The 27,442-nt window shown below is 40.3% G+C and overlaps 3 protein-coding genes across 6 annotated transcripts; 1 reads left to right on the top strand and 2 right to left on the bottom strand.

The window, feature by feature from the left end:
• Positions 1 to 181: 181 nt before the first annotated feature.
• On the top strand, positions 182 to 5,699 carry LOC5503587 (adenylate kinase isoenzyme 6-like). Its single transcript, XM_032371885.2, has 3 exons — positions 182 to 411; positions 2,600 to 2,745; positions 3,035 to 5,699. The coding sequence occupies exons 1-3, from the start codon at positions 217 to 219 to the stop codon at positions 3,213 to 3,215; spliced, it is 522 nt and encodes a 173-aa protein (XP_032227776.2). The 5' UTR covers positions 182 to 216; the 3' UTR covers positions 3,216 to 5,699.
• Positions 5,257 to 19,341, bottom strand: LOC5503599 (EH domain-binding protein 1-like protein 1). 3 transcript variants are annotated; one of them, XM_048727405.1, is made up of 17 exons: positions 18,994 to 19,341; positions 18,422 to 18,482; positions 17,104 to 17,208; positions 16,500 to 16,553; positions 16,345 to 16,421; positions 16,029 to 16,130; positions 15,392 to 15,529; positions 14,699 to 14,802; positions 12,052 to 12,266; positions 11,815 to 11,859; positions 11,652 to 11,716; positions 8,180 to 8,321; positions 8,036 to 8,104; positions 7,242 to 7,274; positions 6,787 to 6,926; positions 6,466 to 6,603; positions 5,257 to 6,112 (listed from the first exon to the last, which is right to left on the bottom strand). In XM_048727405.1, exons 1-17 carry the CDS (start codon positions 19,125 to 19,127, stop codon positions 6,046 to 6,048), a joined length of 1,689 nt encoding a protein of 562 aa, XP_048583362.1. In that variant the 5' UTR covers positions 19,128 to 19,341; the 3' UTR covers positions 5,257 to 6,045. The 3 variants fall into 3 exon arrangements, with proteins under 3 accessions (XP_048583362.1, XP_048583364.1, XP_048583363.1); XM_048727407.1 differs by having other exon boundaries at positions 17,104 to 17,150; positions 18,994 to 19,045; XM_048727406.1 differs by lacking the exon at positions 7,242 to 7,274.
• A 432-nt stretch (positions 19,342 to 19,773) lies between these two features.
• On the bottom strand, positions 19,774 to 26,565 carry LOC5503591 (transcriptional repressor p66-beta). Of its 2 annotated transcripts, XM_032371886.2 has the most exons (4): positions 26,318 to 26,565; positions 25,943 to 26,171; positions 25,362 to 25,523; positions 19,774 to 23,301 (listed from the first exon to the last, which is right to left on the bottom strand). In XM_032371886.2, the coding sequence occupies exons 3-4, from the start codon at positions 25,520 to 25,522 to the stop codon at positions 21,270 to 21,272; spliced, it is 2,193 nt and encodes a 730-aa protein (XP_032227777.2). In that variant the 5' UTR covers position 25,523; positions 25,943 to 26,171; positions 26,318 to 26,565; the 3' UTR covers positions 19,774 to 21,269. The 2 variants fall into 2 exon arrangements, with proteins under 2 accessions (XP_032227777.2, XP_048583361.1); XM_048727404.1 differs by lacking the exons at positions 25,362 to 25,523; positions 25,943 to 26,171; positions 26,318 to 26,565 and adding an exon at positions 23,738 to 24,982.
• Positions 26,566 to 27,442: the final 877 nt, after the last annotated feature.

Genomic DNA, 27,442 nt, shown 5'->3' on the forward strand with positions numbered 1-27,442 from the left:
AAACTTTTATAACAAAATTTCTATATTTGTGCATTTTTGGGTACAAGTTAAGTACTCTAAATCGAAAGAAAAATATCGATTATCCTGCACTTTTACTGTCGTTATTTTTCTCTTCCTTTTTTCCTCAAAAGAGAACACGACACTATGAGCGCGGTTTTCCTGTGTTCTTTTTGCGTTATGGAACGCCTTACAGTATAAAAGGTCTTCTCACCAAAAATGGCGTCCGCTAGAAGAAGCCGACCTAACATTCTGATAACAGGGACCCCAGGAACCGGCAAAAGCACAACTGGCGTCGAGCTAGCTAACAGGCTAGGCTTCAAGTATATTAATGTCGGCCAGCTAGCGAAGGAAAATGATTTGTACGACGGATGGGACGCGCAATATGAATGCCACGTGCTTGACGAAGACAAGGCGAGTTTAGTTGTTGAGTTTATACTTATGTATGTTTCTCCGTTGGCAAGGGTTGTATTTTTTCGACGTGTCATTGTACTACTAGCATACCTATTATCATATTTGTTAATGATATTTTATAGATTTATATTGGCTTAAATTGCGGTTGTATTGTTTTATTTTAAGGTCTACCTAATAAATAGAAAGTCATAAAGTACACATTTACTTGTACAACATTTATTCACTAGAAGTGTAGGCCCTTGAACACGCACTTACACTGAGAGTAATCTTTGTTTATCGAGGGTAGCATATTTAACCGAATATACAGTTTTCTAACATATGGCCCTCGGTTAGTAAGCACTGTCACTGGGGGTGGTCACTGCCAAAGGGTTTATTGCGTCCCCAGTGGTTCTTTTACGTCCCTTCGGTTCAGGTTAGTGTAGTGCTGCTTGAAGAGACGGGACCTCCGGTTTAGTGTCCTTATCCGAGAAGACTGGAAACACGGGAGAATAACTTCAACTCACTTGTGACAAATTCGATTCAAGGCAGGAACGCGGAAAAATCCCCAGTTTGAGCCAGGATTCGAACCTGGGCCACAGCGGTGAGGGGCCGACGCGCTAACACACTAGGCCACCCGTGCAGGGTCACGCCTGCCAGCATTATTTTGTCGAGAAGCTTTTCCCTTGGTATCAAATCGAAGGCCACAAAACAACTAAATAGGAAATTAGCCTTTTTCAGGTTTGTTTTTAACATAATTGTCAATCAATGATTTAAGGATATGTATGCTTTTCGAGATGCCCATGCCTTTAAGAAAACCGCCTTGCACATCTTTTAGGATGCCGTGCTAAGTAAGGTAACTATACAGCTGGGCATTGAGAACAGAGGTGAATAGCTTTCCTATAGCAGACAATAATAGGCTGATTCCTCTTCTTAGTCACCCTTTTTATGTACTGCGGCAAAATAAACCCTTAGACCATTCAAGTCCATGATACCAATGACTGGGCAACTCACCCCCTCCCCCTCCCCCCACCCTTTTTATGTACTGTGGCAAATTCAACCCTTAGACCATTCAAGTCCATGATACCAATGACTGGGCAACTCACCCCCCCCTCCCCCCACCCTTTTTATGTACTGGGGCAAATTAAACCCTTAGACCATTCAAGTCCATGATACCAATGACTGGGCAACTCACCCCCTCCCCCCCACACTTTTTATGTACTGTGGCAAATTAAACCCTTAGACCATTCAAGTCCATGATACCAATGACTGGGCAACTCACCCCCCCTCCCCTCCCCCCACCCTTTTTATGTACTGGGGCAAATTAAACCCTTAGACCATTGAAGTCCATGATACCAATGACTGGGCAACTCACCGCCCCCCCCCCCCCCTTTTTATGTACTGTGGCAAATTAAACCCTTAGACCATTCAAGTCAATGATACCAATGACTGGGCAACTCACCCCCCCTCCCTCCCACCCTTTTTATGTACTGTGGCAAATTAAACCCTTAGACCATTCAAGTCCATGATACCAATGACTGGGCAACTCACCCCACCCCCCCCCCACCCTTTTTATGTACTGTGGCAAATTAAACCCTTAGACCATTCAAGTCCATGATACCAATGACTGGGCAACTCACCCCCCCCCCCTCCCCCCACCCTTTTTATGTACTGTGGCAAATTAAACCCTTAGACCATTCAAGTCCATGATACCAATGACTGGGCAACTCTCCCCCCACCCTTTTTATGTACTGGGGCAAATTAAACCCTTAGACCATTCAAGTCCATGATACCAATGACTGGGCAACTCACCCCCCGCTTTTTATGTACTGTAGCAAATTAAGCCCTTAGACCATTCAAGTCAATGATACCAATGACTGGGCAACTCACCCCCCTCCCCCCACCCTTTTTATGTACTGTGGCAAATTAAACCCTTAGACCATTCAAGTCCATGATACCAATGACTGGGCAACTCCCCCCCCCCCCCTCCCCCCACCCTTTTTATGTACTGTGGCAAATTCAACCCTTAGACCATTCAAGTCCATGATACCAATGACTGGGCAACTCCCCCCCTCCCCCCACCCTCAGACAGCCAATCCTGTGTATGTCAAAAGCATGTGCATCATCATGTTATACTGACATTGAATTAAAGACTTAAGACATACATGTTAACAAAATAGGAATAAAAATCTAAAATTTCTACATTTGGCAGGTCATTGACGAGATGGAAGACAATATGACAGATGGAGGAAATGTTGTGGATTATCATGGCTGTGAATTTTTCCCAGAGAGATGGTTCGACATTGTTTTTGTGCTCAGAACAAACAACACAATCTTATTCGACAGACTGCAACAAAGGTAACTTATTTTTGTTATTGGTTTAATCAAGGGGATAGCTATATAGTAGGATTCACAACAGGTCTAAGGGCACCTTTTTAGGAGTTTTTTTCCCTGTATTTTTAAAAAAAGGTCTTGTACATTTACTGTGGGCCTCTTCCCTGGTTATGCCTCTTATAGTTTGTTGATCTGTGATGTTGAGTCGATGTATTTTTACTGGATTTTTAGTGTATGTGTAACATACATTTGCTTCTAAAACTTATTCCATTTGTTTAGTAATGCATTTTAACATGAATATTTTAATTTACAGAGGCTACACTGGTAAAAAGCTTACCAGCAATGTTGAATGTGAGATATTTCAAACAATCCTAGAAGAAGCCAGAGACAGTTATAATCCTGAAATTGTGCATGAGCTCGAGAGTAATGCACCAGAAGATTTAGAGCGGAATTTGGAACAAATCCAGGCTTGGGTCATGCAGTGGAGTTCCTGAATATAATGATGAGCCCTCAAACATGAGATTGGATCACCAAAAGTCACCTGTGAAGTGACTGAATGAGAAATATGCAGAGGTGTTGCTTCTTGGCTGCAATAATGCATACTGAGAAAATCACTTCAAAGCTCTTTGTATGTAGATGGACGGCACCTGCAAGCGAAGCCTTTTTTTTTAGAAAAATATATGAAATATTTCCCTTGGCTTCAATAACCCACACTTGAAATGGAAGAAATGACAGTGGTTTAGATACTCTAGGCAGAAACAGTACTGTTAAGTACTGCTCTTTGCAACTATTGAGGCTGGCATTAGTCTTTCAAACCACTGCTGCCAACTCTTCTGAAAAATGAGAGAAATCTACAGTCTCTGGGGGAACAAAGAGGGCTTAGATTTGTTTTTATTTTACCCTGCTGTTTGTTGGTTATAAATATCTGCCACAAAAATGGTTTTATTCAGTGATGACACAAATATAATTTCTATTTAAGCCCACATGTGGACATTTCTCAAACAAAAGCAAAGGTGAAAGTATTTACATTATTAGTGAACTGCTAGTGATCCAGGGTATACAGTTGGACTACTGTAGTAGAAATGTTTTGTGTACACCTACTGTAGTATAAATTTTTTGTGTACACCTACTGTAGTAGAAATGTTTTGTGTACACCTACTGTAGTATAAATGTTTTGTGTACATCTACTGTAGTATAAATGTTTTGTGTACACCTACTGTAGTATAAATGTTTTGTGTACACCTACTGTAGTATAAATATTTTGTGTACACCTACTGTAGTAGAAATGTTTTGTGTACACCTACTGTAGTATAAATATTTTGTGTACACCTACTGTAGTATAAATTTTTTGTGTACACCTACTGTAGTATAAATGTTTTGTGTACACCTACTGTAGTATAAATGTTTTGTGTACATCTACTGTAGTATAAATGTTTTGTGTACACCTACTGTAGTATAAATGTTTTGTGTACACCTACTGTAGTATAAATGTTTTGTGTACACCTACTGTAGTATAAATGTTTTGTGTACACCTACTGTAGTAGAAATGTTTTGTGTACACCTACTGTAGTAGAAATGTTTTGTGTACACCTACTGTAGTAGAAATGTTTTGTGTACACCTACTGTAGTAGAAATGTTTTGTGTACACCTACTGTAGTAGAAATGTTTTGTGTACACCTACTGTAGTAGAAATGTTTTGTGTACACCTACTGTAGTAGAAATGTTTTGTTTACACCTACTGTAGTAGAAATGTTTTGTGTACACCTACTCTAGTATAAATGTTTTGTGTACACCTACTGTAGTAGAAATGTTTTGTGTACACCTACTGTATTTCAAATAAAAACTGTGGATCTTGTTGTTACTGGTATTGAGCATGATTAAAACACTCCAGATTTGGTGAGCTAGTAAGTATTCATTGTTCATGTGTCAAATTACAATGGCTTTCAGACAATTACCACGGAAACCTTACCACAAGCCCTTGTAAGTTATAACACATTGGTAGTGCAATCTTTTGAAATAGGTGTTTACAATACATAAGTTTGTGGTGCAAACCATGCATGATTCAAGATATAAAATTCAATCTGTTCTATTATACACTTTTTTACAGCTGAACCAGTAAACCATGAGCATGGGAAATATGCATGTAATGTTTGTTCTGATCAATCACATGCAGGAATTTAAAACAGTCAACTAGGAACATGCCTCCACAAGCTGGTGATTTGTCAGAGTACAATAAACATTCCAGACACATCTTGGGTGTTAAAAGGTTTTAAGTCTTTCTGACAAACATACAAGTACAAATGACCATTGTCAAGTAACAGTTCTTAGACTAATATGTAGATGTGTAGCATAGCTCTGATATATCTACTAAATTGAGGAGAATACTAACAACTGATGTATGTATGGTGCAGTTCATGTATTCCCCTTATTCTTACAAATAACTCGTACTGATAAGCACCTTTTCAGTGCCCTTAAAAAATGATGTACAGTTTCACAGTTTAAAATCATGTACAGTATATGGCCGTGAGACACTTGTCTTGACAAACATTGTTTATTGCTATTTACAGATTAACAAGCCAGGATCAAAGTGCCTAATCACCTTGCATATATCCCAAACTGCTTTCTTGGTTGCAGTCCATAAATGTTACTAAGGCCTAGAGCAAATGCCATTCTCTTCATGTGCCATTCCAAGTACAAATCAATGGTTATGAACATAAAACGAAAGAACAGCATTTTCCCAGGGCATTAAAATATTTTATGGCATAAAATTTTTGTTATGGCATAAAATATTTTGTTATAGCATAAAATATTTTGTGATTTAGCCTTGTAGATACGTTATTTTATCATACAAGAAGTTCTGAAGATATCTACAGACTTATGTAAATTATTAATATGTACATACCAAAGCCGCAGCAGGCCTCAAATTATTGTAGGACCTCAAAACAGAAACGTCAATAAAACATTGTTGGGCACAGCCACACCCCTACTGGTCATTTTCTTATAATTTTTTTAAAAAATATTGTGGAGGGGGGGGATGCCCCCAGTGCCCCACCCCTTTTTTGTACACATATAACACACAAAAACCTAACACTGTCAAACAAGCAACAGCTCAAATACCCTTACAACCACAGTTACAATGCAAACAGCATGCAACTATCTTTTTTCATGAATATTGATTTAAATTTTTCTAGAGGGAGGGGTTGGGAAGTGTTAAAAAAACCCTGACTTCAAAAGCCCACAGGTTGTACATCAGTAACAATCAATCACTGTCTATAGTCACATTGTTCGGTTTGGGAAGAAGTTTGTGTGTGTTTGTCATTTCTTCTATGTGTTTGTCATTTTCACCATTCGTGATCTCCAGTGCCTCAGGTAGTCAAGAGCATTAATCCATCTGCAAAAAAAAAAATTAATGACATTTATTTAGCATTCTTAAGAATCAGCCAGAATGTCATTAAGGCCTTTTTTCATTCAAAGATTTAATTCTGGTGAGTCTTTTCACCAGGAAGGCCCGTACCCATAACTGCCGAAAATCCACTTACAGACTGCATTAGACCTTCTATTTGTAGAGAAAACTATGAAAAATATTGGATTAGATAAAAATTTCTGGGTACGGGTAGGGTCTGCCAGGTTTATCAGTTTTCTTCTTCAGCTAAAATCAACAATTCCATGAACACACGAGTCATACGTCAGCAGCATAATGTGTTAACATGACAAAGGGGAAAGAGTGGGGTACCATTTGCTGACCTGACTTTCTCCTCCTCGTCATGCGCCATCAGCTCAAAGACCCTTGCGGGTGTGATGACATCAAACAGGGCGTTATTGGTATCTTGTTCATCTGTTGGTTTATCTTGCACAGCTACAATAATATCCAGATCTATAAAACTAAAAAGCAAAAAAGAAGTTAAAAAACAAATAGCAGCAGCAAAAACCCTTAAAAGACCTTTATGAGATTATTTTCTAAAGACCAGGAAAAGTAATGTTTTGTTTACATTCTTTGCATGTTTTTCCCCCAAAGATTTGCAAAAGGTTAGAGATGTGAAATAAGAGTATGTTATAGATTCCTACCCTCTTGGATGTGTGTTGTTTGTCTTTTTGTAGTAATAAAGTCTCCCTTCATTATCAGTGGCAAACCACCTCCGCCTCCATCGCCGGCCGGTCAGGCCTCTCACACCCCGCTTACAGAGCCAGCCACGAACTTGAGACACCTGATAAATTAAAAACATTGTAGGTTTTATGTACTATCTCATTGACAAAAAAACTAGCCAAAAATTTTCTGGGCAGATGTTTTTTTTATTTGAACGCACAGTTTTAACATGTCCAAAAATAGTGTAAGTGTCACATCTATAGATGTATATGATCCCTCCAATGCCCCCCCACCACCCCCCCCCCTGGCCACTCCCAGCCCCCACTTTTTGGCCCACTTTGCCCCCTCTGCCCTAGCACAACTACATGAGATATTTCATGCTGGTTAGTTGTTGTGTTCTACCTCGCTACACACTAATGTATTCTAAGGGTCTTACCTTTAACTTAGGTGCCTCTGACACTGATTTTTCCTGGGTATCAGCAATTCATTAGATTGTTAGGATATGATTTTCATTAGTCATAACACAGAGAGTTATGAAACAAGTTAAAGATTAAAACAGTTTATTGAGGTACACCAGCCAACATTATGAAAATATTTAGGGAAGGAACTTTTGATTATGCTGATTTCCAAATACTGAAGTCGCTCTCATGGTGTTATTCCAGAGCTAAACGTATAGTGGGTAAGAAAGAAAGATTCAAAATATTTCAGTTTAGGCCTGGTAAATATCCTCCTAAAAGTCTGTTTACACTTAGCCAATTTTATAGAGTGACACCAGCTGGGAAATTTTATCCCAACCCTAGATCGCAAAGACCGCAAATTGCTCCAAATTATTTCAAACAATGCATAAATTTTTGCAATGTTGTTTGCCTATTCGGTTAGAAAAAAAGGATAGTCCTAGTACCTAAATAAGCTCTGTGTACAAGTTGATTTGTACAAGAGTATGCTTGAATTACCTGTAACAAATGTGTAAGTTATTGCTGTGAAATTGATAAAATTTTGCAGCTGTTTACCCATGACTTTAGTGCGATAAAAATCAAAGTAAAAATTGCAGCTTTAGTGGCGCATCAAAAATGTAGTAGTCCTTAGTTGGCAGTTATACATCAATCAGTTATTTGACATGCATTAGTTTGCCAGTCTTAAAAAAAACTGATGACTTACAGCTCTACAGAGTTTCTTATTTCATTGTTGTAAATGGTGGTTACACACATTTTGTAAATTCCTTTATTTTACCTCTACTTTTTTCCTGATGTCATCAATCTCCTTCTTTTTCTTGCCAGAAATAGATTCTGCTTGCGTGAGCTGCAACCAAGCCACAAATAGTCATACACTGTAGAAATACCTTACACTCTGAAAATGTACTCCATGCCATTATACCTTTGTTCTGAGATCTTCCACCAACATCTGCAGCTCACTTATTTCAACCTGAAGCTCATCTTTCTCTTTGTGGAGCTGAATAATTTCATTTCCAAGGACTTTATTGCTGTCTCTGAGCTCCTGGTTCTCTCTTTCTAGCTTCCTGTTGTCCAGAACCAGTAGTCGAAGTTAAAATGATTATGTATGCCACATTAGCATAATTTAGCATAACTTAAAATGGAGGATGACAACGCTCGTCTGGGTCTGGCCCATGCTACTGGCCAGATCCCACTTGCAGGCCATGGCACATTTGCACTCTCTCATGGATGCCTGCAAACTTTCAACTCAATGCAGGATTCACAGATATTTTGCCCTTCCTGCCACTCCTATGTAAAGGGTTTCTACTAGGTAAGTATATTCCACCAAAACAAGTATCCCCCAGGGGGGGGGGGGGGGGTGTACAGGGAGATGTGGCTTGGAGGCCTGGCCCCTTGGGTGCACTTGGTTAGGTGGTCACCAAGTTATCCAATACATGACCCAAATTTAATCAGAAAATGAGTTTAACACAGTGTATTTAATAGCATATGAACTACCATATGGGCAGTAGTGTCACAGATGTTAAAACAGGCCTAGCTCATAATATAATCCCCATCACCATATGGGCAGTAGTGTCACAGATGTTAAAACAGGCCTAGCTCATAATATAATCCCCATCACCATATGGGCAGTAGTGCCACAGATGTTAAAACAGGCCTAGCTCATAATATAATCCCCATCACCATATGGGCAGTAGTGTCACAGATGTTAAAACAGGCCTAGCTCATAATATAATCCCCATCACCATATGGGCAGTAGTGTCACAGATGTTAAAACAGGCCTAGCTCATAATATAATCCCCATCACCATATGGGCAGTAGTGTCACAGATGTTAAAACAGGCCTAGCTCATAATATAATCCCCATCACCATATGGGCAGTAGTGTCACAGATGTTAAAACAGGCCTAGCTCATAATATAATCCCCATCACCATATGGGCAGTAGTGTCACAGATGTTAAAACAGGCCTAGCTCATAATATAATCCCCATCACCATATGGGCAGTAGTGCCACAGATGTTAAAACAGGCCTAGCTCATAATATAATCCCCATCACCATATGGGCAGTAGTGTCACAGATGTTAAAACAGGCCTAGCTCATAATATAATCCACATCACCATATGGGCAGTAGTGCCACAGATGTTAAAACAGGCCTAGCTCATAATATAATCCCCATCACCATATGGGCAGTAGTGTCACAGATGTTAAAACAGGCCTAGCTCATAATATAATCCCCATCACCATATGGGCAGTAGTGTCACAGATGTTAAAACAGGCCTAGCTCATAATATAATCCCCATCACCATATGGGCAGTAGTGTCACAGATGTTAAAACAGGCCTAGCTCATAATATAATCCCCATCACCATATGGGCAGTAGTGTCACAGATGTTAAAACAGGCCTAGCTCATAATATAATCCCCATCACCATATGGGCAGTAGTGTCACAGATGTTAAAACAGGCCTAGCTCATAATATAATCCCCATCACCATATGGGCAGTAGTGTCACAGATGTTAAAACAGGCCTAGCTCATAATATAATCCCCATCACCATATGGGCAGTAGTGTCACAGATGTTAAAACAGGCCTAGCTCATAATATAATCCCCATCATCATATGGGCAGTAGTGTCACAGATGTTAAAACAGGCCTAGCTCATAATATAATCCCCATCACCATATGGGCAGTAGTGTCACAGATGTTAAAACAGGCCTAGCTCATAATATAATCCCCATCACCATATGGGCAGTAGTGTCACAGATGTTAAAACAGGCCTAGCTCATAATATAATCCCCATCACCATATGGGCAGTAGTGTCACAGATGTTAAAACAGGCCTAGCTCATAATATAATCCCCATCACCATATGGGCAGTAGTGTCACAGATGTTAAAACAGGCCTAGCTCATAATATAATCCCCATCACCATATGGGCAGTAGTGTCACAGATGTTAAAACAGGCCTAGCTCATAATATAATCCCCATCACCATATGGGCAGTAGTGTCACAGATGTTAAAACAGGCCTAGCTCATAATATAATCCCCATCACCATATGGGCAGTAGTGTCACAGATGTTAAAACAGGCCTAGCTCATAATATAATCCCCATCACCATATGGGCAGTAGTGTCACAGATGTTAAAACAGGCCTAGCTCATAATATAATCCCCATCACCATATGGGCAGTAGTGTCACAGATGTTAAAACAGGCCTAGCTCATAATATAATCCCCATCACCAAGGTCAGTAGTAGCAGCATTATTATTAGCATTATCTAGCCTCAGAACTCGGAAGAGGTTGGTTACAATACCATTCCAAGCTGGTACCCAGTTGTACAGCGTTATTCACAAAATCTTGGCTGCCTTGTTTGTCTTGTTTGGTCACCACAGGGTCACGCATCAAGTGTTTGTTTTTTAATTCCAAAAACTAGAGATACTGTACCTGGGTATTCATGATCATTTAATCAGAATTCTCATCTTCACCGGCATAACCATCCCACCATCACCATCAACCGACAAACACACACACACATATTCCTTTTTAATCCTAATTTCATTGTGCTGAACAAATATGTGAAATCCAAAAAAATTATGACAAACCACCAGTACTGGAGAAGAATCAAGAAAAAGAAAATCAAGATGAAGAAGAGACAGGTATATCTCTAGACTCTCCCATTCCAGAGTCCATCCTAAGTCAGCGAAAGGCAAAGAATCGAGTTCTTAGTGCAGTTCCTGAGACGGTACCAGAAGAGGATGAGCCACTGGAAGAGTCCCCAGCCAGCCCTTATATTCCCTTTAAAACAGGTAAGTCTGTTTATCATACACATCACCAGCACCAGCCCCACCACCAACATCATCATCATTATCATATCGACATTAATATTCATTAGATGCAATTATGCTAATAATGCCCCACCACATTCCATATACAGACAAATCATTACTTACATATATTTGACATATACAGACAAATCATTACTTACATATATTTGACATATACAGACAAATCATGACTTACATATATTTGACATATACAGACAAATCATGACTTACATATATTTGACATATACAGACATATCATGACTTACATATATTTGACATATATAGACAAATCATGACTTACATATATTTGACATATATAGACAAATCATGACTTACATATATTTGACATATACAGACAAATCATGACTTACATATATTTGACATATACAGACAAATCATGACTTACATATATTTGACATATACAGACAAATCATGACTTACATATATTTGACATATACAGACAAATCATGACTTACATATATTTGACATATACAGACAAATCATTACTTACATATATTTGACATATACAGACAAATCATGACTTACATATATTTGACATATACAGACAAATCATGACTTACATATATTTGACATCTTGAACCTTCTCATTAACATCACTCAGCCACTCTTGGACTCGATGAGATCCCTAAAAATAAAAAGTTAGTTGATTTTGCTGGAAAACTGATTTTTGCTTCTCAGATAAGTGTCCTAGCTCAGATACTATTATAGCACAAATATCTCTACCTCTATTGATTCTGGTAAAGTGTTGGATCTTGACACCTTGGTTAACTGAAAACAGGATAGAAAAGTAAACAGCTAATCCTTGAGAATTAGCCTTATTATAGAATTAGCACTATCAGGTTAAACCCAAAGGATGACTTCAACACAAGTCTTGGGTTTATTTTTCAGTTTAATCCAAGCCTATGCAGCTAGCTTGCCCATCCCACATGGAATTATACTGTGTACCATAAACAGACTTACCTGTTTTGAAGGGAATATAAACTTGAGCTGATCTGTAGGGCTGGCTGGGGACTCTTCCGGTGGCTCATCCTCTTCTGGTACCGTCTCAAAAACTGCACTCAGAACTCGCTTCTTTGCCTTTCGCTGACTTAGGATGGACTCTGGAATGGGGGAGTCTAGAGATACGCCTGTCTCTTCTTCATCTTGATTTTCTTTTTCTTGATTCTTCTCCATTTCTGGTGGTTTGTTATATATTTTTTGGATTTCATATATTTGTTCAGCACAATGAAATTAGGAGTAAAAAGAATATGTGTGTTTTTGTCAGTTTGTCATCTGTTTTATATTTTAAAAATATATGGGTGTTTTCTAATGATAATATTATTGCAGAGCCCAGCACAAAGATAGTTGGGGATGACAGTGAAGGAGGTGAGGATGGTAAAGGTGGGTGCTTCAGAGGTACATCTAGGCGTGGCTGCAGATGGAGGTGGAAGATGGAGATGACAGTGAAGGAGGTGAGGATGGTAAAGGTGGGTGCTTCAGAGGTACATCTAGGCATGGCTGCAGATGGAGGTGGAAGATGGAGATGACAGTGAAGGAGGTGAGGATGGTAAAGGTGGGTGCTTCAAAGGTACATCTAGGCGTGGCTGCAGATGGAGGTGGAAGATGGAGATGACAGTGAAGGAGGTGAGGATGGTAAAGGTGGGTGCTTCAGAGGTACATCTAGGCGTGGCTGCAGATGGAGGTGGAAGATGGAGATGACAGTGAAGGAGGTGAGGATGGTAAAGGTGGGTGCTTCAAAGGTACATCTAGGCGTGGCTGCAGATGGAGGTGGAAGATGGGGATGACAGTGAAGGAGGTGAGGATGGTAAAGGTGGGTGCTTCAGAGGTACATCTAGGCGTGGCTGCAGATGGAGGTGGAAGATGGAGATGACAGTGAAGGAGGTGAGGATGGTAAAGGTGGGTGCTTCAGAGGTACATCTAGGCATGGCTGCAGATGGAGGTGGAAGATGGAGATGACAGTGAAGGAGGTGAGGATGGTAAAGGTGGGTGCTTCAAAGGTACATCTAGGCATTGCTGCAGATGGAGGTGGAAGATGGAGATGACAGTGAAGGAGGTGAGGATGGTAAAGGTGGGTGCTTCAGAGGTACATCTAGGCGTGGCTGCAGATGGAGGTGGAAGATAGAGAGGGGGCAGCAGCATACCGTCAATTCTACCGCATTAGGGCGGAGTCTCAAGATTTTGAACCCCTTCTCTCGCCCTCCTTCGTTGAGCACCAGGTCTCTAGCTTTTTAGATTAATATATAGCTGCCAAAAAATTACTCTATAGAAAATCCACATTTTGACTATTTTCTATTAAAATATTTTTAAAAAACAATAATTTCCTTGCGTAGCGCAATTTATCTAACACCCTCGCGAGACCTATAAGTGAATTTGTGCAGGAGTATACCTGGGAGGGTATACCCATCTCTTCCCCCAAACAAAAATTATCAAAACTTTGATTTTCTGGGGTTCAAAGGTATGCCAGAGGTAAGTGGTCATGAGGGAGCAGAAGCAGAAGGGGCTGGGAGGTGGGGGCTACAGGGGGATGGTGGGGGGAGGTGGGGGCTACAGGGGGATGGTGGGGGGAGGTGGGGGCTACAGGGGGATGGTGGAGGGAGGTGGGGGCTACAGGGGGATGGTGGGGGGAGGTGGGGGCTACATGGGGATGGTGGAGGGAGGTGGGGGCTACAGGGGGATGGTGGAGGGAGGTGGGGGCTACAGGGGGATGGTGGAGGGAGGTGGGGGCTACAGGGGGATGGTGGAGGGAGGTGGGGGCTACAGGGGGATGGTGGAGGGAGGTGGGGGCTACAGGGGGATGGTGAGGGAGGTGGGGGCTACAGGGGGATGGTGGAGGGAGGTGGGGGCTACATGGGGATGGTGGAGGGAGGTGGGGGCTACAGGGGGATGGTGAGGGAGGTGGGGGTTACAGGGGGATGGTGGAGGGAGGTGGGGGCTACAGGGGGATGGTGGAGGGAGGTGGGGGCTACAGGGGGATGGTGGAGGGAGGTGGGGGCTACAGGGGGATGGTGGAGGGAGGTGGGGGCTACAGGGGGATGGTGGAGGGAGGTGGGGGCTACAGGGGGATGGTGGAGGGAGGTGGGGGCTACAGGGGGATGGTGGAGGGAGGTGGGGGCTACAGGGGGATGGTGGAGGGAGGTAGGGGCTACAGGGGGATGGTGGGGGGATGGTGGAGGGAGGTGGGGGCTACAGGGGGATGGTGGAGGGAGGTGGGGGCTACAGGGGGATGGTGGGGGGAGGTGGGGGCTACAGTGGGATGGTGGATGGTGGAGGGATAGGGTGCAAAGGAGGGAGGTGGGGATAATAGAGGGAGGTTTAAAGTAGGAGCTGCAGAGAAACCTGGGTGTGGCAGCAGGGGTGGCAGAAGGAGGCAGTGGCTTTCACTCTACCGTAATATAACCATTTGCAGTGGCTTTCACTCTACCGTAATATAACCATTATCAGTGGCTTTCACTCTACCGTAATATAACCATTTGCAGTGGCTTTCACTCTACCGTAATATAACCATTTGCAGTAGACACTCAGCACAAGACAACAACAACAGGGGGTCATTTCAGTTGCAGGTGAAAAAAAGCAGTCCCACCAATGAATAACACAGTGATAACATTACCATTTGCTTGCTCATGAAAATCTGCCAGAGGGTTCCCCATCATGGCAACATGGTACTCCTTGTACTCAAGAGTCTTCATCTCATCTATGAACTGAGACCAGGTGCTGAGGAGCAGAATAGGGAAAAATTCACTACTACACTATTCAACATGTTGTTTTTAGTTCAAGAACTGCAGTTGTAAGCTACATCTGGTTTTACCAGTGCTGTGGCAGGCCTCGAAATATTGGAGGGGCACAATACAGAAACATTAAGAAAATATAGGACACAGCCATGCCCCTCCTGGTCATATCCTTATAATTTATGAAAATATTGGGAGGGGCACGTGCCCCCAGCGCCCCAACCCCTGCTACAGCCGTGTTTACAGCCAGTCATTATCACAGCCAAGTCCTAATTTGAGTAATAAAGACTAAAACTGGTGGTACCAAACTGATTATCCATAACAAAGGAAAAGTATCACATTTGATTGTGTAAAAAAAGATAATCAAAATGAAAAAAGGTTGCACTGTGTCCTAACACACAATGAATCATGGGTAACTTACAAATGTCAACATTTCTGTGAGTGCCTTGAAGCACATTATGAATTTGTCTTGTCAGATTTGTTTGTTCATTTATTTCATATCCATGGTGCAATATAAATTTATTGAAAAACAAGAAAACTCCTCCATATTTCTGAAATCCACTCCCTGAACTTACTGCCGTGATCGATCCCTTATTTTTGCCATGTCTGCCTTTTTATCATCTTCATCATCACTTATCTCTGCCAACTCTGACATCCGTTGCTTGAAGTCCCCTTCACTCATATGGCTAAAATTGCTTTCCATGTCATCTTCACTGTGGCCATCAACACCATACAGTATCAAAGGGTAAAGATTTATAAGTTAAAAAAATTTCATAGAAAACTGACTACAATCAGGATGAGAAATATTCTGGTTTAGCGGTGTAAAACATGTTTTCCTATATTCATTACATTAGGGTTGTGCTACCATAAAAGGTAGTATGTATATATTTAAGGCTATGTATCCTAAATGGGTTTATATTTCATGCCTTTCTGTTCTGAAAAGGCTTCCCATTTTATTATTTTGTATTCCCATGAATTGTCAAGTAGAATTTTGTTGCCAAGCCTTTTTTTTTCTCACGTGACTTCAGAGGTTTGGGAGTTTTTGGATTTTTGTCAATTGTTTGTCGTTGTCCTTAACAGGATATAAAAGTTGGTATTCTTATCCTAAATAGGGTCAACTTACCTACCCTCGTGGTACACCTATACCCAAACAGGGGCCCAGGGGGTGCAATGATGATAAAGAAAGAGAAAATAAAATATGTCAGGACTTACTCAGCATTTCCTTGTTTGATGAATTCACATCTGATCTTTGCACCAAGCTTGGCAACTGAAACCTTTTTAGATTGTGGCTTAAATTCCATCTCCAGATCAAATCTGTATATTAAACCACCCAAAATTGTATTATTTCAAAATCTTGAAAATGAAATAATTACATTACAGGACTGTTGCAAACAAGAGAAAGACAACTGACCCCTAGTTGAGTCTATGTAGTAGTATGTAGTGCGGCCCCTCAAATTCAAGGAATGATACCTGGTGCCTTGCCCTCAGACAGAATTTTCTAGCTACAGCCACACCATATTCAACTTACTCATTTGTATCAGGAGATGCAAAGTCTGCCATGTTACAAGAAAAAAGTGCAAGCTTCTTGCGATCTGCTTCCGAACCCTGGCTTATAAAAAGGTGTTTGTTAGAAACCCGATAATCTCTGCAGGAACAATTCAAAAAGGCTAGTATTCTACTTACATGGCTCTCAATAACAAAGAAATATTCCTTCTTCTTGAAACTTCCTGCACTATCCTGAAATTATCAAAATAAAATAAAGAAGAGATTGTACCCATTTTGGTAAATACAGTGATATCAAAAACTACTTAATTTGATTGTACTTGATTTGAGCTGTGAATGACCCTCTTACAGAAATACAGTATTATACTCCATTATTGTCCCTAAAATTAATCAAGCAATCAAAGTTCTATTGAATGCAACAACTGTTGATTTACATAATTATCAGTTCTTTTTCACAGAAAATGCTTTTCATTTTAGAAAAAAAGTTTCATCAAACATTCATGTGCAATGTACATATTTTGCTGTTAGGTACTCATGTAAAACATTGTGTGCACGCTTTATTATATTATTCAATCAGACCTAGACATTTCTATGATGCCACTTTGATCTCTCACATATTCATAACAGAAAAAGTGTTCACGGTTATGTTTTATAAAATTGTTTTTGCCTTTAACCACCTAGTCAAACATGCTCACACGAGACTTAGATTTCAGACATACATGTCTTAATGTTTAGCCAGGCTTTAACATTTATGTACTGTTACTAAAATCTTGGAAATTCTAACCTTGTAAAGAGTAACAACAAGTTCCACAGCATTTGGAGGCATCCAGACTGCATTATAAATGAACAGCCCAGACATTGGATCCACGTAGGATGCCTTGACACTCGGCTATCAAACACAATGTCACACTTGGCTATCAAACACAATGTCACACTTGGCTATCAAACACAATGTCACACTTGGCTATCAAACACAATGTCACACTTGGCTATCAAACACAATGTCACACTTTGGCTATTAAACACAATGTCACACTTAGCCATCAAACACAATGTCACACTTGGCTATCAAACACAATGTCACACTTTGGCCATCAAACACAATGTCACACTTTGGCTATCAAACACAATGTCACACTTAGCCATCAAACACAATGTCACACTTGGCTATCAAACACAATGTCACACTTGGCTATCAAACACAATGTCACACTTTGGCTATTAAACACAATGTCACACTTGGCTATCAAACACAATGTCACACTTTGGCTATTAAACACAATGTCACACTTGGCCATCAAACACAATGTCACACTTGGCTATCAAACACAATGTCACACTTGGCTATCAAATCCAATGTCACACTTGGCTATCAAACACAATATCACACTTGGCCATCAAACACAATGTCACACTTTGGCTATCAAACCCAATGTCACACTTGGCTATCAAACACAATGTCACACTTGGCCATCAAACACAATGTCACACTTGGCCATCAAACACAATGTCACACTTGGCCATCAAACACAATGTCACACTTGGCTATCAAACCCAATGTAACACTTGGCTATCAAACACAATGTCACACTTGGCTATCAAACACAATGTCACACTTGGCTATCAAACACAATGTCACACTTGGCTATCAAACACAATGTCACACTTGGCTATCAAACACAATGTCCCACTTGGCCATCAAACACAATGTCACACTTGGCCATCAAATACAATGTCACACTTGGCTATCAAACACAATGTCACACTTGGCCATCAAACACAATGTCACACTTGGCCATCAAACACAATGTCACACTTGGCCATCAAACACAACGTCACACTTTGGCTATTAAACACAATGTCACACTTGGCTATCAAACACAATGTCACACTTGGCTATCAAACACAATGTCACACTTGGCCATCAAACACAATGTCACACTTGGCCATCAAACACAATGTCACACTTGGCTATCAAACACAATGTCACACTTGGCCATCAAACACAATGTCACACTTGGCTATCAAACACAATGTCACACTTGGCTATCAAACACAATGTCACACTTGGCTTCGGCCTCCCACAAAACACATATACTGACCTTTTGAGAAGTCTTTGATCTGTGGCTTCTGAACCAGACCACATTAACATCTTTTGGCTTCCTAAACACAAACAAAATTATAGTATTCAACAGGTCAATTGACAATCAAAATTCAAATAGGTTACAAATTGATAATCACTGTTATCAACTACCGCTAATAATTGATATCAACTATCGTCAGATTTATCAATTGCCTTTTGATTATCAAACTTTATCAATGAGTGACTTCGGGTTGTTAGGCAATCATTAGCACTTTTAATATAACTTAAAACTATGCAAGCTTTTCATCAGTGCTCAACAAGTACTTATACTATTTCTTTGGTTAGTAAAGTACTTCCTGGTGTAATAGAATACATGTCACCCGATCAAAAATAAGATACGTGCTCATAAAAATTTAGTTATTGGAAGAACAAATTGCAAAACAACAGATAAGTGATCCCTAACGATAGCTTCTCGCATGACACGAAGCTACACCAGATCTTACTCACTGTTTGTTTGTTGATCACTGGATTGCGGCCAACTTACGATCTCAGTGACATAAATGTATGCACCGGCAATACTTTAACACTCACCATGCATCATGGCACTGCAAATCCACGTATTCGTAAGTCACGGTGAACCTTAACTTGCACGCAAATTTGCCTTTTAGCTGTCTTGCGATAGTTTTTTTGACCCCGCGCATGGCGCGTTGTGATTTCGAATTCATTTCTCGTCTTCCTTTGATTTCTACAAACGTTTAGCACATCTATAAATAAGTTCCTGTATTGAGTTCTACCGATCCTGTCCCATCACTTCCCGTAGATCGCGGGTGTTGATAGTAACGTCCTATTTTGGAAGGAAATTGTTCACATTTTTTCACTCAAAAAGCGCGGTTTTGTAGAGGAAGCTATCACTTCGAAGTCATTTCCGTCTAGTGCCAAGCCCCGGATGTGACTAATCTCACAGGGTACCCACGACTTCCCTTGGTACCAGAGGCTCAAGCTTTACTGCGTAGCGCGGCCATTTTTCTCGCTCGCTCTCTATTCCTCCTGAAACTCTACAGAAACGCTTGCTACGCAGGCTATACTCAAAAGAGCAGCGAAGAGGGGACAAGAGGTGGACAGAAGCACGCTTGTTTTGTCCTATCCTCAATAGTACGAGTACCCATGTTAATACTTAAAATACAGGGCCGTAGCAAGGGGTGGGGCACTGTGGACATGTGTCCCCCAAATATTAAAAAAATATATATAAGGAAATGAACAGTAGGGGAGTGACTGTGCCCTACGATATTTTCTTTTATTTTTTATTGTGCCCCAATCTTACGTGGCCTGCTACGGCTCTGAAATAATGACTTGAATACAGGACTACAAATATAACCAGGGATTTTCTGATGACTTTATTTCCTCATTGCAACCAGCTGCAGAATAGAATATAACTCTATCTGTTAATAAATAATATTGTGATAGGAGAAGCAATATCAGGGAGTGATTTGTACAAAGGTTACTTTTAGATGCTACATATTTACATATGCAACAATCACTTCACAACCAAGAGCTTTAAAAGTCTTTATCAATTTCAATGTTGGAGATCATATGCTTTTTTGTCATATTCAAGTTGAAATTAGAGAAGTTTTCATCAGACTATGAAAAAAAGTCTCTAGGCCCTTTAGGATCTAATTGTGCAATTCCTGTTTCACAATTGGATGAAAATCACTATATTTAAACATTATTGACAATATTTCCATTTTTGAAAGTTGTATTTGTAAAGATTTATTGCATTAGCCTCTGTAACAAAAAGTGACTGATGAGTGACTGCTTAAGGCAAAATATCTTATATGGGATGAAGCAGATATAAATTTTGCTGTTTTAAGGCAAACGAAAAGAAGAATGTGAAGCTTCTAGTTACTGTTGAAATTAGTGATTGTTACAGTTCATAGATGCTATCTTGCCTTTGATGACTGCATTCAAGCTGGAATGAAACAGAAGGGGATGGGGGGGATGAACTCCCTCACTCTGGTCCCAGCTTGCAAACAGTCATAAAAAAAAACAAAAAACAAGACAACAGCCATGAACCATAGCAATTGCTAATTTCAACACCAAGGTGTCACTGAACAGGTTAAATCTAAATAGGTTGAAAATACCTAAAATAGGATATTGCATATTTTAGTAGAGCCAAATAAATTGGAAATTTTGTTTTGCCAAGGTATAAAATATAATTTTCAATGAGAAATAGACCAGCTGAAATATGCTCAGTAGAAACATTATTGAGAATGCTTGTAACTGTTAAGACTGCACATTTATATGCAGCTGTTATTGTTTACACAAAATACCATAGTTGTCTTTCAATTATATTCTATTAACATTAACTCCATCTATATCTTTGTTAAAGTACTTTTTCTACCTTTTTGGATAGCTAATTCTGAGATAACGGCTCATCCTAATAGTGGAGTAACTACACACTTACACCAGGGATGTCGTCAATGACAAGGCTACACTATTAAGAGAACCTAAGAAAAGCTCTGGAACACAGGAGATATCCTCAACATAGCCTGAACAAAGATTAAAGCCTCTCACTTGTGTAGTCTGCTTATTGTCTAACCAATACGTTTTTATGTTAAAACAAGTGCTGTCTTGTTGATCAAACAATAGTGGCATTCCACACCCAAATAAGGAGCATATTTACCATACTATTCAAATTACAAAGTACCAGAGCTGCATACTAGGCCATCTCCAATGCAACCTAATCTTTACGAGCTCCTTATCATTTATCAAAGTACAATGTAAACTTAAGTTAACTACTTCATGGCAAACAGACAGGCTACATCCTGCTTCATGGCAAACAGGCTATATCCTGCTTCATGGCAAACAGGCTATATCCTACTTGAGCTGTACCCAAGAGACTGTGCAGGTAGCGACGGAATCATGTCCAGTAAATACTGCCGATCTGAATCAGATACATAACTGTGGTGGTGCTGTGGTTTGTGTGAGTGGTGATGTTGGGTGTTCAGGTAAGGGTGCCACCTGATGTCTGCCTGGTGCCGTGCTACCTCCAACTCCTGTTGTTGTTGTTGTATGTGCTGCTGCTGTAGCTGAAATAACAGAGAGTCAGAGTGTTGTTGTCCGTGATGGTGGTAGATGCCTGGCTGAACGTGCTGGTGATGGCGGTGGAGGATACCCTGGGAGTGAGACACATGGTGGTGTTGGTGCCCTGAGCTACTTGACGAGCTTGAACCCTTTTGCGACTGGGGTTTAGGTGCAATCGGGGTAACCTCACCCATCTTTTGCTCTATCTCTTGCTCCTGCTTTAAAGCTTTCAGAAACGCAGCCTTCAGCCGAGCAGTGTGCTCTGCCTTCAACTCCTTTTTGACATTCACAGTGCTGCACTTTTCGCACATTAAGACTCCTTCCTTATTCTTTGGCTTTGCCTTCCAACCAGGAGTAAAATCAGTTCCACACTGACCACACAGTGAGGGACTAGAAAGTTCTGAGCCGCCTGTTACCGACTTTTTATGGGCGAGCACATCAACAACCATCTCAAAGCCTACAAGAGTCATAAACTCCGTGCTGTTGAGACTTGGGAGGAAGGACCACTCTGGCGGTGGTGGTTTGGGTGGTGGAATCTGCAGTAATGTCTTCTCCAGCTGTTTGCGAAGCGCCATCTTGGCTGCTGCTTGTTTCCCTGCACTCATTGCCTGGGAAAGGGAAGCCTTGTTGGGGCCAGTAGAACCATGTGCAGGGAAACTAGAGTAGCCAGAAGGAGAGGAAGAAGATGCGCCAGTAGAGGAGTTAGCCCGTACCGGGGTAGGTCTGACAGGGCTGGACTGACTTGATGCTGTGTAAACAGATGCCTGGTTACCTGTACGCATATAGAGAGGCGTAGGGTGAATCAGGTTGGTGCTCATTGAGCTAATGACATTCTGCAAGTCTTTAATAGCAGATGTGCCAGTGCAGGGAGAGGCTGCAGACCCCTTGATACTCTGAACAGTACTTGGTTGTTTGGCAGTGTTTAGGCTTGAAGCATGCTGTGACTGTTGAACTCCAACCTTTGGAAGAAGTTTGGGTTGGATAGCAATTGGGGGCTGGTAAGTTCCAGCTGTTGTGACATGCGTCTTTAGGGGGGGTGGGGGAGGAAGACCTTGTCCTTTCTTTGATGGAAGCTGCCCAACAGACTTGGTGGAAAACTGCATGGACGACAGCAGTTTCTCGTTCTCTTTCTCTTTCTGGTACTTTGAGGTGTTTCTAGATGTGTCATTTTGGGCAGCCTGTAGCCTCTTCAGAAGCATAAGCTTAGCTTCTTCATTCCGTAATTCTTGTCTCAATTCCTCAATCAACTGCTCCTTCGCCTGGAGTTCATTGTCATCCTCCAGTTCGTCTTCATCCACAACCTCAGGTGTCCCTGGGTTGGACTCATCACTGTTCACCCCATTTATAACAATTGCAGCATCTCCATTGAGCTTTTGCTTGGGGGGTTCAGTGTTTTTAAGTTTCGGTGCCCTCAAGAAGTCCACAATGCTCTCTTTAGGCTTGTGAGGAATCAGTGGTCTTTTATCCACACCATTGGACATTGATTCCTTTTTCTTGGATTTGACAGAGCTCAGCCCTAGCTTAGCAAGCATGTCCTCCTGGGAGATGCACTCATCAGAATCTGAGCCCTCTTTTACCACACCCTCCTTATCTGCTAAGGTGTCACCCTTTTTGACACCCTCATCAGGTTTTTCCTTAACAATACCAAGTTTAGTGTCGTTTGGCTTCTCCTCTGTGGGATTACTCATGTCACTGTCAGGTTTAGGGGCAGTGAGGTCCATAGGTTCTTGGACATCAGTAGGGTTTGCTGAGATTTTATCAGAATCATCATCTGAAGATATCTCAACAACATCATCCTTGTCTGACTTGGTTGATCTGCTAAAAGGGAGAAGAAGTGTTAGAATTTCATGCATCCAATTGGAGTGCTTTGCATAAGCCCCTTACTTTAAAATGAGAAATGAAAGATAGAAGAAATAATTAAAGTAAGTTTTATAAGATACCGTATGGAGTAGCATCAATGATAATACAAGTGTACAGTAATGAATAATTTTTCAATAGCAACAAATTCAAAATGGAAACCAACTTGTTTCATTTTCTAGACAGTATTCAATATTTTACCCTCTAATGAATAAAATTCACCTGGAAAGCTGAATCATAATAATGTACACCAGAGAGAGAACAATACAGTTCAACAGTAAGCCTAGCAGTCAATCAAAACTCTAGAAGCCAGGTCTGTCAATAATATATTAATAAACACAGCACAAAGGAATATGTTAGGGGCAACAGCTGAATCAATATAACAGACAACATATACCTTAATAACAAAGTTCATAGATCTTCAGTGGCACACATCTTAAAGGGGAGGATTTAACATGGTAGCCTTAAAGTAATCCTGTCTGGGCATTTCATCTTATGGTGGTTTGCCCTTAACTCCTAGAAGTTTTCTTCATTGAAAACATAAGCAGTAATAGAATTAGACTCTAAAGGAACAGATAATTTAAGATTGTAAATGTAATGGAAATACAGATTCAAGACATAGATGATATTCCACTGATGAAATAAAAAGAAATATTTGAAATTTCATCTCATTTTAAGAGATTAAAACAAAGAGATGAGTGATCTGAGTGCACTATTTGAATGTTTAGTCTATAAATTTAATGCTGAGCCATTAATATTAAAAAGCTAACTAAAAACAAAGTTGCTTCAATTAAAGTAGAGAAAGGGTTAGGGGTTTGCTATTCTGCACTCTAATATTAAAGAAAAGCAATAATGTATGCAATGCACTAAATGCAACAGGAGACAGGCAATGTGAGAGATTAAGCAAGTGAATAGACTTTTCTCTCAGTCAAGTAAAGAGTGTGTGTAGATTCTAGTGTACCTGAACCAAGATGACTTTGTAGATAAAACAAAAACTCATTAACCACCAGGAAAGGAAGATTTCACACATATTGCAACAAATGCAAAAGCTAATGCCAAATAGTATGTCTATATCTTTAAATCCATGCAATATTTGACAGATGCCATAATGAAAACAACCTCTGGCATAAAAACACAAACAAAATAACACCATGTCTACCTGTCTAGACGGGGGTGTTAAAATGGAGCAAAATGCATTTAAGACAAGCATTTTGCTATTCTTGTTGTCTTGTATCTCCTCAGAATAACAGAAATACTTTTGCCATAAGTTGTAAAAGTCATAAAGCAAACCACAGAAATTTATTAAAATGTATTTACCAAACAGTTGATTATATCTTAGGAATCTTGAATAATCAGGGCAATATGTTGCTAGCCCCTAAGAATATCAAATTGCATGAGTAAAAAGACTATATCTATGGACTATATCTGAGAGGCATAAAATTCTGTTTTTTTTTTCACAGAAAAGTACCCTGTCCTATACAAGTTTGAATACAGACAAGCATCTAATTGACAATGTCCATGTATTAAATATTCCATATGAACATATTTTCCATTGTGACTACAACACTTTTATGAAAATGAATAAAAAGTAATAAAGGGACGAAGTAATAAATAAGTTGCTTTCAAAATGCAAATGCCATGGAGAATGATATGGAGGTGAAACAGAGACAATATATATCAAGACTAGAAAAAAAAAATCTAAAAAATAAAAGGATTGGCCATTGCATTTAACATATGGAAATTTAAATAATAGTATAACTTGAACGATACGGGCCCGGATAAATAAAGAAACGGTGTGTATATCGCTAAAGGCAGTGTAAAATTGATTGTGATCGCAATACAAGTAGAATTTGATCAGATGAAATGTGGTTAGACGTAATTCTCAATAATACACAACACAAAAATAATCGTTTAGGTTTCAGTAAAAACGAAATAGGACTACAAATCACTTGCAATAAAACTATGGCAGATCTCGTAGGGATGCGGAAGGTTTTAAAGGGGGCATTTAAAGGAGAACTTACGTATTTTCCGTCGATGGTGATTTCGTAGCCGTCTCGCTAGCGGCGGAAGTCTCGATCGATTTCTCCGAATTCTCTTCGGAAGCAACTTCCCTAATTCCGTCCCCGATTTCAGGTGAAAGCTTCTTTCTCTCGCTTTCCTTACTGACAATTTCCGAATCCATTCTGTCAAGGTTCAAAATGTTTACAGTTAGAATCGTGTACTATAGGTTTACAAGGGCTTTCTATAGACAACGCGTGCCGAGTTTTGCATAATCGAAGAGTGATTATACGACCGAGTACCGGCGAGTATCGGCCGAAGTGCTGACAGCTACCCAAACCCCGCACTACACCGAAAAAAGGCATTACAGACATACAAGACCACGCTAAAATCCTAGAAGTGATATTACACCGTCAAAATGGCAAATTTTTAGGGTAGAAAGACAAATTTAAGATGGCGTGAGGTTCTAAAATTGCGCGAATAATACGCGCGAGACATATCCAAGATGGCTGACAGCAGTAGATCGACTATCGATCGTGGACTCAACGTGTTTCAAACGAATCGAGACGACAATCCAAATTATAACACTTCTAATGCTTTGTACCTTTGTTATTGTGGAGTTTTTGAAACTTTAGGAAGCGTAGTTTTGCGACTTGGAGCTCCAATTGAAGAGTCGTTCCGGTTCCCGAAGCGAGGCTGTAGGTTAATTTGTGCAACGAATGGAAAATCTTTATTTTGTCTGGTCGACGTAAATTCTTCTTTGCTGCCAATGTGGGTAGTATCCAACAATATATCAAGTCTTTCCTTACATGATATGCTTTAGGCTGAGCTATCTGTGTAGATATAACCAAGCAAAGCAGTTTAATCGACAGAACGATTCTCTTTCATTCAGCCACCATGTGATTGCAACAAGGAGAAAGCGACACAATAATGGCGGTTAATGTCTTCCATTCAACAACGAATATCCATCACACACTACCTCTTGTCAGTATAATATTTCCTCTTTTACCGCTCTAGGCCCTCTTGGGAGCTTCTACAACGGGAAGTGAGCGAATTTTACCGATGATTCCCTCTGTCAGAACGAAAACACTTCCCTGATTTTTTTAGTAAAAGGCACAGGGGCGGGAATGTGAAATCAAACGCCACTACCCTCTGATAGACGTGTTCACACAAAAGTCGCCTTCCCATACATCTCTATGCCGCCATAGACAGCCTGCCAATCATCATTACTATCTACCAATCAAAATTTAGTATCGGCCATCAAATATTATAGTTGCCTGGGCAACCAGGTGCTTACTGTAAGAAAGATGACGTAATAACCCCTACATCCGGGCAAGTCGTCAAACCGGTCTGACGAGTTTTATGTGCAGGTGTTGTTACGACGTTAATGACATACATACTTCTCACGAGATGGCGGGCGCTGATTGGATGAGTGACACTCGATTAATTTACGGCAAGCAATAAGATCTTTGACAACAATCGGTAATTTAAAGGGTACTCCTATGCCTCATTCCGAGCATGATTGTTGGACCTATGACCATGCATGGTATGTCCAAGATAAGGGGGGTGCAGTATCACACATCTCATGGCCAACAAGTGCATCCTTGGTGACGAATATCCAAACAATGTGAAGTCATCCAAATTGTTACCAATAACCCTGCAATAACTGTACCAACTTTGTATTTTGTACCTAACTGCTAACCAATACCAACCTAGTAGGGACCTGAAGCAAAAATCAACTTCGGACATGGTATGGCGTTAAAAAGAGTAAAGTGGATATTTTTCTCTTTTTTTTAGTCCAATAGTGTAAAAATAACAGCGCAATTAGTATAAGCATGTCTTCACTATCTCAAAAAAAAAAAAAAAAAAAAAACAGAACGGGAATTAATTTGGGAGAAAGTAGCTAAATGTTACTAAATATAAATAGGATATTCTATCCGCCTTTACTTGGCGCGCATGCAAAAGACGCATTAGCAGTTTTGTTCGTATCGTCTGGATCTTTTAATGTGAAGTTTGCCCTGTGGGGGTTTGGGCAGTAACATTATTAAATGCATTCACATGCGACTCAAGTTATTAATTTATTCACGATTCTTATACCATGTAC

This window comes from Nematostella vectensis, chromosome 5 (genome assembly GCF_932526225.1).
Source record: "Nematostella vectensis chromosome 5, jaNemVect1.1, whole genome shotgun sequence".
Lineage (NCBI taxonomy): Eukaryota > Metazoa > Cnidaria > Anthozoa > Actiniaria > Edwardsiidae > Nematostella > Nematostella vectensis.

Excerpts from the sequence above, each read along its gene's own strand:
- LOC5503591 (XM_032371886.2), bottom strand. The coding sequence starts at position 25,522 with ATGGATTCGGAAATTGTCAGTAAGGAAAGCGAGAGAAAGAAGCTTTCA. Across the intron at positions 23,302-25,361 it reads TCACCATCGACGGAAAATAC|CAGATCAACCAAGTCAGACA; the intron begins GTAAGTTCTCCT and ends TCTCCCTTTTAG.
- LOC5503599 (XM_048727405.1), bottom strand. The coding sequence starts at position 19,127 with ATGAATTCGAAATCACAACGCGCCATGCGCGGGGTCAAAAAAACTATC. Across the intron at positions 15,530-16,028 it reads ATCAAACAAGGAAATGCTGA|TGAAGATGACATGGAAAGCA; the intron begins GTAAGTCCTGAC and ends TGATGGCCACAG. Across the intron at positions 12,267-14,698 it reads TTTTCATGAGCAAGCAAATG|AAATGGAGAAGAATCAAGAA; the intron begins GTAATGTTATCA and ends ACAAACCACCAG.
- LOC5503587 (XM_032371885.2), top strand. The coding sequence starts at position 217 with ATGGCGTCCGCTAGAAGAAGCCGACCTAACATTCTGATAACAGGGACC. Across the intron at positions 412-2,599 it reads ACGTGCTTGACGAAGACAAG|GTCATTGACGAGATGGAAGA; the intron begins GCGAGTTTAGTT and ends TACATTTGGCAG. Across the intron at positions 2,746-3,034 it reads TTCGACAGACTGCAACAAAG|AGGCTACACTGGTAAAAAGC; the intron begins GTAACTTATTTT and ends TTTAATTTACAG.